At 58.6% G+C, this 13,684-nt stretch overlaps 1 protein-coding gene across 2 annotated transcripts in view; it reads right to left on the reverse strand.

Annotated features, from left to right (window-relative positions):
• Positions 1 to 4,360: 4,360 nt before the first annotated feature.
• RRBP1 (ribosome binding protein 1) overlaps positions 4,361 to 13,684 on the reverse strand; it is a 69,845-nt gene continuing 60,521 nt past the window's right edge. The window contains exons 13-24 of one of the 2 annotated variants that reach the window (XM_012640467.1): positions 12,332 to 12,424; positions 12,167 to 12,250; positions 11,940 to 12,029; positions 11,105 to 11,197; positions 10,673 to 10,744; positions 10,015 to 10,110; positions 9,259 to 9,342; positions 7,327 to 7,434; positions 6,495 to 6,578; positions 6,128 to 6,226; positions 5,437 to 5,580; positions 4,361 to 4,930 (exon numbers count right to left, since the gene is read on the reverse strand). In XM_012640467.1, coding sequence (XP_012495921.1) covers positions 4,892 to 4,930; positions 5,437 to 5,580; positions 6,128 to 6,226; positions 6,495 to 6,578; positions 7,327 to 7,434; positions 9,259 to 9,342; positions 10,015 to 10,110; positions 10,673 to 10,744; positions 11,105 to 11,197; positions 11,940 to 12,029; positions 12,167 to 12,250; positions 12,332 to 12,424 — 1,086 coding nt within the window. In that variant the 3' untranslated portion in view covers positions 4,361 to 4,891. Of the gene's footprint in view, positions 4,931 to 5,436; positions 5,581 to 6,127; positions 6,227 to 6,494; positions 6,579 to 7,317; positions 7,435 to 9,258; positions 9,343 to 10,014; positions 10,111 to 10,672; positions 10,745 to 11,104; positions 11,198 to 11,939; positions 12,030 to 12,166; positions 12,251 to 12,331; positions 12,425 to 13,684 lie in introns of both variants that reach the window. The other variant, XM_012640466.1, reaches the window with a different exon arrangement.

The raw sequence follows: 13,684 nt of genomic DNA on the forward strand, positions 1-13,684 counted from the left end.
CTAGTTATGTCTCTACCTAGAGAAACCTTTGAGAAAAAGTTTTAGTGGATTCCTGAGGTTGGGGCCCAGGAACCGTGCTAACAAGCACTCCAGGTGATTCTGGAACAAAATTAGGGTTTAGACCTCAGCTCACCTTGATCAAGTATAAAACTGCAGGTGTACTCTGCTTGCAGAAAATACATTTACATCTTCACAAGTGTTAATACATTACAAAAATGTATGGAAAGCTGACCTAGGCTTTTGACTGAAGTTTATTTCAGAGAATATTAAACTCTCAGAAAATAGTGAACACAGTGACTTAGATAACAGAATTAGGTTTAGTCTAGTGGTTTCCTTTCTGCAGAACTGTCCAGAGTGTTGGCTGGTCCAGCAGACACAGGAAGTGTAATTTCTGTTTCTTGACATGTCCATTGCCCTTTGGACCATCAGGGACTGTATGCCCAAGGACACATCACTTTCTCATAATTTGGGGCATTTCTGAAATATAACAGGCTCCACGTGGGTTCCAGCTGGGCTGCAGCTGGAAGAAGGGATATTAATTGCATTATGGCTGGTGGGGACAGCAGTGAAGGCGGCTGTTCCAGGAGCCAGGGTATTTAGTGGGAGGAAGGCTGTAACTTGTGTCCAGCTGGTGAGGGTTCTCCCTGGGCTCTGCCCAGTCCCAGAAGGGCAGCTGGGAAGGGATAGAACCTCTGACAGCCTCCTCAGTAGCCAGCCCAGAGATACCTTGCCTAAAGCTCACTTGACTCGTAAAGGGCAGAACTGGGACAAAAACTCAGATCTTTTCTCTTCCTGAGCTATTCCCACTGCACCTCTGGAGAGTTCCACTTCATTTTTTTCTTTTTTTTTTTTTTGTGAGAGAGGGTCTTGCTTTGTCACCCAGGCTAGAGTGCAATGGCGGCATCATAGCTCACTGCAACCTCAAATTCTTGGGCCCAAGTGGTCCTCCTGCTTCCTCCTCCTGAGTAGCTGGGACCACAGGTTTGTGCCACCACACCCAGCTAATTTTTCTTCTATTTTTAGTAGAGATGGAGTCTCGCTATTGATCAGGCTGGTCTCGAATTCCTAAGCTCAGGCAGTCCTCCCACCTCGGCCTCCCAGAGTGCTAGGATTATAGGTGTGAGCCACTGAGCCCGGCCCTCCACTTCATTTCTGACATCTGAAATTCGAAGGTTAGATCTTGTTCAGTGGTGCGATTTGAAAGGGGTAAGAAGGAAAGCAATACATTTCTTTTGCGCTCTGAGCTCCCGCTAGACCCAAACCTGAAGGAAGTACAATGAGTAGACATTTGTAGAGGGTGTAGACTGCTTTCTAAAATCTCATTTCCCCCTATCCTGTCCACCAAAGCTTTGCTGGTTTCCCTGCTCTCCCTGTCCTCACTGCACTGCTTCCTTTTCCAGGTGGTGTAGGTGTGGCCTGTAGGCCAGGCATCCTGGTGCCTGTGCCTTTCGCTGGGTATCACACAGAGATGACCGAGTAAGCTAGTCAGAAGAGCGTGTGTGTGAGGGGCTTCTGGTTCTGGAGGTGGGTTATGCTCAGTGTGACCCTGGAGCTTTACTCTAAAGGGGAGGGTTTAGGCAAGATGTTCTCAGGACTCTCCTAGCCCTAGTATTGGCAAGGTAAGATGCAGAAGCCCTGCCAAGCCCAGGCAATGGCCTGTGAAGCCAGGCCTGGGAAGAGCAGTGCTTCCTGTTAGCAGGCCCGCGAAAGCCACTTCTCCAGTACCGCTGCATTGGCAGGACAGAGCTGTGTGGCCAGGCCAGTGATCCAGGCTCTGTCCCATGTTGAATACCATGGGGGGAGGCAAGTAGGGCTTATTAACCTCTTTTGCAAGAAATCTGCTGAGGGCTGCTGCTTTAAATAACACTCCCGAGCGCCTCTTTCCTCCTCCCCAGCCAGATGGTGGAACCTTGCCCAGGCACAGCCCGCTGAGGAAAGGCAGCCCAGAAGGCTGCCTGGCAAACTCGGGCTCCCTCTGCCGGCCTCTCCCAGAGGCCTCTGCTGGGTCTAAGGGCTGCTCAGACCCTGCTGGGGTACACGGGGACAGAGGAGGGGCCTTAGGTCCCATAAGTCAGCGGTCCCCAACTTTTTTGGCACCAGGGGCCAGTTTCCTGGAGGACAATTTTTCCACGGACTGGGGATGGGTGCCGTGGTGGTGTGGGGGGGCTGCAGAGCTCAGGCCGCAATGCAGGGCCCGTTTACTAACAACAGGCCACAGACTGGTAATGGGCTGCAGCCCAGGGGTTGGGGACCACAGCCTTGAGTGGCATTTTCCTGACCTCCCCAGGTGGCCCACACCCTCTCTGTGCCTGCCTTTGTCTTCCCTCCTTCCCCACAGTAGACACTGGGCTCCCACCAGGTGGGCTGAGGGGGAGCAGCACTCCAGCCAGAACCCAGGGGCAGCCATTGCACCTTAGAACCCCCAGGTAGCAGACTGGTACCCTCAGTGTCCCTCGTCTCTCCCAAGGTCTGCCTTTTCCTCTGCTCCAAGTGAGTACCCCGCCTTCCTGTGTCTCCAGAGGGCCTCTGCCCAGCACAGGGGCTCGCAGTTCTGCAGTGAGACAGGTGATGGGGAAATGCAGGCTCCCAGGCCCACGATGGCGATTGGCAGGAGGCCTGGTGCCAGCCACAGGCCTAGCCTGTTCCCCCACCCACTTGCCAGGGCCCCAAACTGGCGTTGCATTGAGGCCGCCCATGTGCGGAGATCTGCCTCCCCCACCCTCAGCCCCTGCTGCAGACACGAAGGCACACAGGTGCAGCTTTGAGAGGCTCAGTGGCTGCTTGGCAGCTCTTCGTGGGGTTCCATACGCTCCCAAACCCAGCTCTTTCCCTCCGACCCTGACCCACCCAGCTGCCATGCACTGCCAGGCAGCAGAGTAGGTTAGAAACCTGCTCTGCCTTTCACCAGGTGAGGCTCACCTCATGTGAGAGCCAAGCACAGGGCCAGGCACGTGCAGACACCTCCTCCTCCTACCTAGTCTCCCTGCCAGAAACCATGGTGTCAGTGTCCCAAGACCTGTGGGCTCCCTCTCCACAGAGTTCTAGAACAGGAATGATTGTCTCCTCTAGCTGAAAACCCTCAGCGGCTCTGCCCGCCTTAGCCGGTCCAGTCCCCCTGGGCTTCATAACCTGGCCCCATGTGCCTTTTCGGCCTTCCTGCCTTTCACAGCCTGGCCTCTGCACCGCTGCCCCATGGCCGAGACCCTCCTCCTCCCGTGAGCTCTAGCCGAAGCCACTTCTCCTGGAACCTCCCCAGGATTTCCAGCACCTGCTCCCTGTACAACCACTAACAAGTGCCACTGCATGGTTAGGTGGCCCAGACAGGTGCTCCAAGAGCCTGGCAGAGGTTGAGTGTGTGTGGGAGCTGAAGGAAGGAGGCAAGAGCGTACACAACGTGCAGAGATACTTCCCGAGGCCTTGAGGTTCCGGACAACCACCCCCAGAATCGCACCCACCACCTAAAGGGGCCATGAGGTGCAGAGATCCCAGGGCAGACTTGACTCGGGCTCTTGGGCTGTCACCCTCCCCTCTCCCCATGCTGTCTTGTAGGACCTGTCATCCAGGTGCCCCAGCCAAGTTGTCCAATCAGACCCTCTACCAGATTTCTGAGGCTTGACAGATCAAAGTGGAACAGCGCTTGGTCAAGGGAGCTCCTTGACAAGACCGGGTGATGTTGGCCCCCAAGACCCTGGAGCTGCTCAGACCCACTTTCCATTCCTGGCCTGGTTCAGGTCCCCGTGACTCTGAGCCTGTAAATACAGTTTTCTGTTTTTTTTTTTTTTTTTTTTTTTTAGCTCCAGTCTCCTATTGTTTACCAAGAGCCCCTCTGCGCTTCTTGGGCTTAAGGTTCTACTGGACCACACGGCCATGGGCCACCAAGGACACTACGTATGAGGGTCACAGAAGGTCTAAGCTGGCGTCCCCCAGTGAGACTGCTTCCAGAGGGCAGGCAGCAGGCTGCTGTAGCCACAGACCACCCCTCCTGACGTGGCTGTTCGCCCCAGTCCCAGCCAGGACAGAGGCCCACCCTTGTTCATTCACTGTGCTCACTTCACACAGCAGCCCAGGCCACCAGCCCTGCTCACAGAAACCTCAGGACCTCAAGGGCAGGGGACAGCAGTCAGTGCATATGGATACCAGGTGTCACAGGCCCTGTCCCTTACCCTACCCAGCTGGCACTTGGACCTGGGAGGCAGCACGGAGAAGCGCTGGGGGGCCGGGAAGCAGCGAGCCTCACCCCCACTCTACATGGAACCGAGGACCACACTTGCTCTCCCCCCAGGGGTAGCCCCTCTTGGTTCCTCATCCTGGGCCTGAAAGCCAGACGGGGGAGCCCCAGCAGAAGACCAGAGACTGCAGCGCCGGGCAACAACGTTGGTTTTAATGGCATTAACATCGAGGAGGTCACAGTCAGTTCTGGCTGGCAACTTCGAGGGGTGCAGGGTTGCTGCCTCGCTGGGCTGGGCCGCGGCCCTCCAGTCTGCCCCACAGCCTTCGAGAACTTACCACCTGGTCCCGGCCACCTCCCGGCCCTGCCCCACTGAAAAAAGACAATTGCACTGACTGACAGATCCCCAGAGCGTTGGCCTCCTGGCACACACCCGCGGGGGCTGTCACAGAGTTGACGAGGGCTTTGGCGTCTGCGCGGCGGCGGTCCTGGGCTGCTCCCGGGGAATAGTGTTTATCAAATGTGACAAAGGTTCTTTTACAAATTGGGGGTCTGGAAGATCTATTTCTGTGGCTCTAAGAGACTCTTGTCTCTAATGGCTTCTCTTGGAGCTACCGGAAGTTGGGCCTGGATAACGCTGTATTGGTTGGTTTATGTATTTGTAAGGAATGTGTAAGGCATTTTGGTAAGTTGAACAGTAACTTCTTTTTCCACAGAGGAGACTCAGACAGAGGTGCCCTCCTTTGAGCTGCTACCGTCCTCCTGCGAACACAGAGGGCAGAGTGAGGGACAGGCTGGGCTGAGGAGCCGAGGCACAACCGCTTGTCCCCAAGGCCTAGGGACAGTTGGGCCTCTCCCTGGATTAATGCCCCCAGCCAGTCCACAGAGCAGGAGCCCAGAGCCAGCCCCAACTTGGGATGCAGAGGAGAGCCGGGGCCTTGAGTCTGGGGGAGAAACTGTGGTCCTGCAGCCAGGGGGCTGGGCCTGTGGTAGGGGCACTGGCTGAGGGGCCCCTGTGGGCTGCAAAGGGAGGACCTGGGCCGGCAGAGGGGGTCAGACATCCCTTCCCACTGAGGGAAGCAAGGCCGGGTGCCGGGCCTGGTGGGCTGATGCCCATGTTAGAAAGTCTCTGTCCCCACCACTGTTCCAGTTCCACGTCTCCGCGGGGCTCCCAGCACTGTGCCCACCTCCCAGCAGCCCGATTCCCACCCACCCGCAGTGCGGGCTGAGCCCCAAGTGTGGCCCTGGCAGGGACAGGGCACACTCACTGTTTTTTCCAGCTGTTCCTGCAACTTTTTCACTGTGTCTTTCTCCTTTGCCAGCTGCTCCTGGGTTGTCTTCAAAAGCTCCTGCAGTTTGGTGGCAGCACGTCCCAGGTCACTTGTTAACTTTTTCTCTTTTTCTAGTCTTTCCTGCGGGTCACAGGGTTGGAGGGGGTCAGCCCTCACATGGCACCAGCAGGAGGGCCACCACAGCTGTGAGCACCGGCCCCTAAAGCCCTGGGGACTGGGTCCTCTGGGGGCACGAGGAAGGCATCTCCTGGTCACCCAGACAGACAGTGATGGCTGGGAGGCGACAGCCTGTGTTGGCCCTTAGGTCTGTGTCCTGTCGTTTACCAGCTGCTGGGAGAGCTTCCTGGGATAAGAACGGTCACTCTGCACTGTCCAATGCAGCAGCCATGAGCTACGTGGCTGCCACACCTGGCACAAGGCTGAACCGACTTCATTTAAACAGCCACACCAACTAGTGGCTGCCATGTAACCACATGACATTGCAGGGTTAGCACCCTCCCCCAAATAAGCCTGGATCTGCTTGAGAGGCCTCAAGATGTCCCCCACCAAGCGGGGACAAGGGCAAGCTGGTGCTGAGGACTGGCCCAGTCTCCCCTTCTTGGCCTCAGTGGCCCAGCCTTGCGGCGGATCCCACAGGTCCGACTCCCACCCCAGCGCCCACCGCTACCTTCAGCTGCGCGGCCTCCTCTATTTCTGAAGACTCCAGGGGCCCAGCAGTGCGGAGCTTCTCTAGCTCTTCTTGTAACCGACATGCCACGGTCTGAGCCTTCTCAGAGAGGGGAGCAGGGTCTGGGTGAGACGCCTTACACGTAGTCGAGCCGTCAAACCCCACCAAGCACGCTCAAGCCTCTGGCTGGGACGAGCAGGCAGGACCCACATGTCCCAGGGGGCAGGAGACTGCCCGAGAGCACCAGACCCGCAGAAGACCTGAGGACACAGACCACCCACAAGCCACCAAGGTGCCCACCCGGCTGGGCCCACCCCCAGAGCTAGCCAAAAGCTAGCGGGGGCTGAGAGCCGGGGCAGGGCCTGACCTCCTCAAACTCGGCCGTGAGCTTGTGCCTCTGCATCTGCTCGTCCTCCAGGACGGCCTCTGTCCGCTCCAGCTGCGTTTTCAGCTGTGTGGAGACATCGCAAGCATAGCTTGGGAACCTGGAGAAGCACTCCCTTGGGGGCACAGGGCTCCGGGGCAGGCTGAGACCATGGGTCCACCTTCTAGCTGCTTCTAGCGCTTCCTTGGCCTTCCTCACCCAAGCGAGGAATCTGCAACACGCCCCCCTTGGGAGATGGTGCCCCAGCCCCTCGCATGGAAGATGGCGTGTTTGAAGAGAGGCTGATGGGGCCTCTGCAACCTCAGGCGCCATTAATGAGACCCCCAGGACAAGAAAGATGCTTCAGAATCCCAGTCCCACAGCAGTAACTGCCCCAGCAGCCACACCACAGCCACCCTGGTGACAGGCCCCTGCCTCCTGGTGAGGGCTCTCAGTGGCCATCACTTAGATCAAAACCCTGGAGAGCAAACCTCCTGCTAGTGATGTCCCGGCAAGGGCTACCACGGGGCCAAGTCCCCTTCTGTGGCTGCAGACCCTGCCCGGGGCTGCTCCTCCAGCCCTGTGGGTGCTGACCCCGAGTCGACCCTCCCTCACACGCTGTTGGGGCCAAGAGTCCCCCTCCCCACTCCCTGGCCTCTCCACCCCGCCACCTTCCCTGCGTCATTCAGAGGCTGGTGGCCCTCATCAGGGCAAGGGGAGAGGAGGCGCGGGTGGAGGCTGGCAGCAGCCGGCACGTGTTTAGTAAGAACGGGCCGTGGAGCCTGCGCCCCACCTGGGGTTAGTGGCGTGTCTGGGGCCAGCTCACCGCCCTAACCTTGACAGGGTCCTGCTCGGCTGGGGGTGCCTCTGGGGAGGCAGCCGGGGACCCAGCTACGTCACCATCCTCTACGTGGCTCTTCATCTCACTCAACTGCTGCCTGACCTGAAACAGGGAGGGTCGGTTTGTGCAAATACACGGTCGCACGCCCACCTTGCACACACTCACACACTCGGACCCCCCTTGGAGGACCAAGGCTGCTCTCAACAGTTAAAGCCCCTTCAGGGACCTAGTCTGGTAACTGTGACCTGTGTCCGAGTCCCCACCCCCATGAAGGTTTGCTGAGACAGGGGCCAAGGTCACAACCCCTGACCGGAGCTACAAAGAGGCCTTGAGACCAATAAGCCTCTGGACGGATGAGCCCTGTGTGTTCTGCTCCAAGGCCAAATGGGCAGGGAGCCCTCCCGGAGGGCGAGGTGACCCCTGATGGACACAGCCCGCGCAGAGCTAATGAGTCCAAACGGAACAGGAGGCGGCCGACAACACTGTCTACGCCCTCCGTTTCTCCTCCAAGAATGCGGTTTACTCCTCAGAGCCCCTTCTGGGGTCTAGGAAAGATAATGGGATGATGTTCTTGCCAAATGAGGTCCCCCACCTCTCAGCTCCATCACTGGGGGTGACACATCTGATGTTCCACAAGGGCCCCCACACCACTGGGCCTCCAATTTGAAGGGCACTGGTGTCACCTGAGAAGGTTCCAACCAGGAGACCTGCCTAGGGGCCTTGGCAGGAGCTCCCCAGGGGATATGGGTGGCCTCGGGCCCCATCCAAGAGGCCCTGCTCCGAGGAGCAATCCCACGTGCAGGGGCTGCCCCCACACTGCTTTCCCTCCTCCACTCGAGCCCCCAAAGGCAGAAGCTAAACTGCACAGTTCAAAGATGACAAGAAACTCTGAGGGGTTTTCTCTACGTGCACCCCAAGCCTGGGCCATATCCCTGGGCCTGTCACCCAGACCTGGCTTAGCAAAAGACCTCAATGAGTGGCCCCAGACTTGGGAGACTTGGTCTGAGCCGTACCCACCCTCTGGTGTGTGGCCCAGGTAAGACCCGAATGACCGGGGGCCACCCAGAGAGTTGGGCGCACGTGCCACACTCACCGGATGCTGCAGCCAATGCCAGCTCCAGGGACCAGACCTTCTGTCCCGCCTTAGAAAGCCAGAGCTGCACATTTTTATTCAAAATCTCCCGATTTCTAAATGTTACCAACCAAGTCAAGATTTTAAAAGACCATACAGACCAAACGCAACGGGTCTGTGGCCTTACAGCTGCTGCTTACAGCCCCGGCGCCGCGCTGGTACCGGGTCCAGCGAGGCCCCACTGGGCCAAACGTGCCAAGGAGCTGGGACTTGGGCCCCTCCGAGGCTGCTGTGCGGTGGGCGCTCCTCCGGCCCACGAGGGGGGCTTGTCTTTTTCTGCAGCCAGCACTCGGTACTGGGCCAGGCACAGAGCAGTCCTCCCTGCACGGCTGCGGGTTTGACTGAACGGGTATGAGCAGTCGTTGAGGTGAGAAAAACCCGCAGAAGGCTAGGAGCCTACTGAGAGCCACAGTGGGGGGTGGGTAGCCAGGCCAGGAGGGACTCCCAGGCCTCCTGCTCTTGTGTTGCCAAGGGTCGCAGTGTCCCTGATGCCCCCAGGGAAGACAATGGGCTCACAGGGAGTGCAGGCCCCCAGAGCTCCCACTGCCTGGAGCAGGTGGCCAGGGGATGGGAAAGGGAGCGTGAACGCTCTGGTCCCCGCAGCCACAGGCCCGGCATAGAGTTTGGGCAGATGTACAAGAAGGGCCCACGAAGCCTGCCCCACACAGCCAAATTGGCGACATGGCCCCCTCCGCTAAGCTTTGAGTGGATGTAAACACACGACCGGCAAACTCACTGCACACACACAACTCCCAGGTCACACTTCCCGCCCCAGGGACACCAAGTGCACCTACCAGGGCAAGCTCATCACTCTGTTTCTGGGCTTCACTCTTGGCTGCATCCAGCTGAGACTGAGATTCTAATAAAAGTTGCCTCAACTTGGGGAGAAAACAGCCCGGTGACGGGAAAGAAGAGAGAAGAGAACAGCAGCTCCTGTGAGTTTGCGCCTGAACACGAAACCTAATCCCGCCATCAACCAAAACCCTTGAGGAGAACACGGGACAGGGCAGGGCGCTGGGCAGCCGAGGCTTCCCGCGGACTCAGGAAGGATGGCATTCACTGCACGCCTGGCTCAGCCCATCACAAGTGTTTATGGATTGTTTCTTGCAAAAAAAGGCCAAAAGTTTGGGATTAAACCAGAATTGGGGTGCCAGGTTTGTGCTTTCGGCTTCAGAACAGTCACAAAACAGTATCGGATTTAAATCCATTCCCCACTGCAAATGATGTCAGCGAGGGGGGCAGAGAACTCCTTTGCTGGGAGTTCCAGGGGCTGACCTAGAATGCCAAGTCCCCACTTTGCTGGGAGTTCCAGGGGCTGACCTAGAATGCCAAGTCCCCGTCAGTGGGTGAGGCTGCCGTTCTGAAACTTGCCCGAGACACGCCTCAGGCCTGACAGCCCCACGAGGAGTCAGCAGGAGTCGGGCAAAAGCTGAAAATCCAGACTTTTAAGGCTCACGTGAGAGCTGCTCCCAGGGGCTGAGGAGCAGCAGCTCCAGGGAGGACCAGACTCTGCCGGGCAGGGGCTGCGGTCCTGGGAGAGCCGGACTCACCCCTGCCACCTCCTTGGCATAGTTCTGGCACTCAGCGCTGGCGGCTGCCATGTGCTTCTCGAGCTCCGCCTCCAGGTGCGAGGTGTGCTCCCTCACCTGCACGGACACGCACAGGCACACGTCAGCAGCCCCCAGCCGGCCGCAGGAGGGCACTAAGCACAGGGCACGGGCTGGCCCTGGATAAGCAAAGACTGTCAGGAGACCTCTGAGGCCCACGAGAAACCAGCCATGGCAGGAGAACCCTTCAAGAAAATGGTGCCCTGAACTCCGCACACCTGGTTCCTGACAGGCTCTCAGACCTCAGGCGTTGGGAGAGGACAGCTCAGAGATTCACTTGCAAAGGCAGGTAGCAAGGTACCTTCTCCAAGGCCTGGGCTTGCTGTGTTGTCTGAAGAGAGCAGTGGGGCCACCTTGATTCTGAAGGCCATGACAGAAGGCATTGTTTACCAGGGCCGAGCAATCTGCACAGGCCATTCTAGGGTGCAATGTCTCTCGCCAAGGAAGAACAAGACAGACAAGATCCCTCAGCTTGGGAGACAATAGCCTCTCTTAAGGCACGTGCTCCACGAGGGAAAAACAACTAGTGGTCTCTGTAATGTCACTTTCTAAGAGGCTCATGGGATAGGAGAAAGGGCCCTCTGAGCAGAGCCCCACATACCTGATCTGAACTCTCAAGTTCTCCTTTTAGCTTCTCTACAATCTCTTCGAGATGTTTCACTGCAGCCTGTGACTATGAAGCAAAGGAAAGGTCCCATCAGACGAGGACCTGGGGGACGTCTTCTGACCGAGGCCATCCTGGGACCCGGGCAGCACCCACCCCTCCAAGCCCAGCCAGTTGCTCTAGCGCCCTCCAGCAGCATGTTCCTGGGGGTGGGTCTGGGGATGGGGGCCTCCTGGAGACAGGGGAGCTCAGCTGCCATCCCACAATTGCGTCACCAGAAAACACCAACCAAGACACACAAGTCTCGTAAGCGAGAGAGATGACCCTGTGAACCATCCCCCCGGACTTCACAGAGTTCCGGTCCAGCTGTGTGTCTCGGCAGGTCACGCCTGGCTTCCCGAGCCCCAGGTGTGCAGGGCCCGCTGGTACCTTCTGCAGCTCCTCCTCCGCGGCACCCACTCTGGCCTTCCACACCTGCTCCTCCTCTTCCACGCTCTTCTGCAGGTCTTTGAGCATGCCCTCCTGCGGGGACACCACACTGAGGCGGCAGTTCCCTCCCGGGCCCCACCCCACATGGATACAACGGCCTCTTCTGGCCCCCAGCCCCTGTGACAATCTGCTGGTGCTTCCCCTGCCGCGACTTTGTTACAGTCCGCACAGCGTGGGGAGGGAACGTGGCTGCTGTTCCGGGAGGGCGGGCCTCTGGCCAGTGCCAACACTGGCTGCAGGGCCTCACAGGGAAATGAGGTCTGCAACTTGGAAGGGGTCCTCAGGACTCTCCTCACTGTTGGGCTTTGCCACCAGCACTGCCCTTGTTAGGGGCCAAGGACCAGGAGCACAGGTCGGGTTGGCCAGAAGGGAGGGACGGACCTAGCATCAAGCTTGGAGTCACCAGGAGATGGGGGTTCAACCCACAGTCAGCCACTTACCTCGCCCTTCCCCATGGCTGGCTGCCTGATCATCCTCTGTTACAACCGAGTCTCTCCTCCCCTGAGAGACCAGCCCCAAGCCTGCAGCTCAGCCCTCTCCTCAGCGCAGAGCAGTGAGGACCTCAGAGCCTCGTCCAGCCCTTTACCATTCAGCCAAAGAAACCGGGCCCAGAGCAGGGAAGTGACTTGCCTAAGGCCACAAAGAGCCAGTGGACTTCTCTGAAACACCACCTGCCTCCCTCCCTGTAAGTCCCGAAGCTCTCCTTCCTGGCAGCCCCTCAAGGGGTGGGAGGGACCCCCAACCCACAACATTCACCCGGTCCGGTCTCACTCACTGTCTCGCCCAGGATGGTGCGGTACTGGTCGCACTCGGCCTGCAGCGTGCTCTGGGTCTCCTCAGCCTCCCTTAACTTGGAGGCCAGGTCCTGAGGGCAGAAGGGAGAACAGGTGCCCAGTTAGTCAAGCGCTATGGATTTTCTCTTGGCGCCCACTAAAATGAGGCTGGGCATCTTCCCGTCCCAGGGACAGGGGAGAACACGGGGACATTGGCAGCCCCACTTACCAAGGAGGGCTCTGTGGTAGCTGGCGGCTGCTTCAGCAGCTCAGAGCCTTTCTCTTTGAGCTCCTGCAGCCACTCAGTGTAATTCTGCAACAAAATGTGCGTGGTGAGGCCCGGGGATGTTCCCTGGGAGCAGTGGGGTCCCCAGGAGCCACCCAGCCTTCCTACCTGGTGTGCCGAGACAGAGAGTTCAGGGAGCAGAGCCAGGAGGGCCTCCCTGGTCTGCGTCTCGGTCAGGCGGAGCTGCTTCTCTGACTCCTCCTAGAGTGTTGGCAGGGGACAAGAGCGTCAGCTAGAGGTGCAGAGCACCCCTCAGGCGTTTACTGACACATCTTGGTCACCACTCCAGGAAGGACAGGTCCTCAGCTGTCCAGGGAGGGACAAGAAGCAGTGGAGAAGCCGAGTGGCTCTGTGGGCTACCTGAAGTCGGGGACTCGCCCCAGCCCATGCTGCTCAATGTTAAACAGCCTAAGCTCTAATGGAAGGAGGGGACTGGGCTGCCGCGGCTGGCAGGCTCCCCCCAGCAGGTGTGCGGGTCCCATCAGCTCTCCACATGTAGGGGAGGGGAAGGGGGTACAAACGGATGTGGGGCCAGGGTGGGAAGAGGCAGCTGGGGGACACGCAGTGTTTTGAAGGCAGGAGCTACGACGGGGAGGCGTATGGAGGAAGAGAGGCAGGACGTCTCCCAGTAGCCAGCACGGACAGTGGGCCCAGTGTTTCCACTCTGCAGAGGCGGAGCCCACTCAGAGAAGACAGGGCACTTGGCCTGCCCCGTCTCTGGTCACGTCCCTCCTGAAGTGTGATTCTACACCCCAAGCTGTGCTGGGCCTGGAGCCCCGACTGGTCCTCAAGGAAAAGCCAGCAGCTCCCATTCAAAGCACAAAAAAGGAAAAGGAACCAAGGACTTAAGTAGCCATGAAGCAAAGCCTAGGACCACAGCGTCCCCTGGGGACAGAGGACGGGGACCCTTTCTGCACGCTGTGGGTGACTGCTGGGGGTTTCTGCCTAAAAGAAAGTTTTATCTGATAACCTGTCCCCAGCAGGCTGCACTTGCCACCGGCCCCAAGACCACCTGGGCATGACCTGAGACCCGGGTGGCATCCCAGAACGTGCGTGGAGGACGGCTGACCACGGGTGCCCAGCCTGGCCACAGCACACCTGGTCTGCCGTGTGCCTACGAAGCCGGCCCTGCTGGGCTCCCCAGTTACCCACACAGTGCGGGAGGCCTGCATGGACCCCCATTCAGGCCTTCTCGTCGTGTGAGTCCAAGGCAAGCCACAGAGGACCTGGGGGCCACCTTCTGTCATTATCTGGCTGTGTGACCACAAGCAAGTCACATGGCATCTCTGGTCACAGCTTCTGCACTTGCCACAAGGTGGCCAGATGGTCTCTGAGGTCCCTTTTGGGGCTAAAAGTCCAAGACTCTAAGAGTCTACTGACAGCTCTAACAGCATGGCCTGAGGCCAGCCTTCACCCCTGCCCCGTCTTGGGGTCCTCATCTGAGATGACCCACAGGCTCCC

Source organism: Propithecus coquereli, unplaced genomic scaffold, assembly GCF_000956105.1.
Source record: "Propithecus coquereli isolate 6110/MARCELLA unplaced genomic scaffold, Pcoq_1.0 Scaffold153, whole genome shotgun sequence".
NCBI classification, from domain to species: Eukaryota; Metazoa; Chordata; class Mammalia; order Primates; family Indriidae; genus Propithecus; species Propithecus coquereli.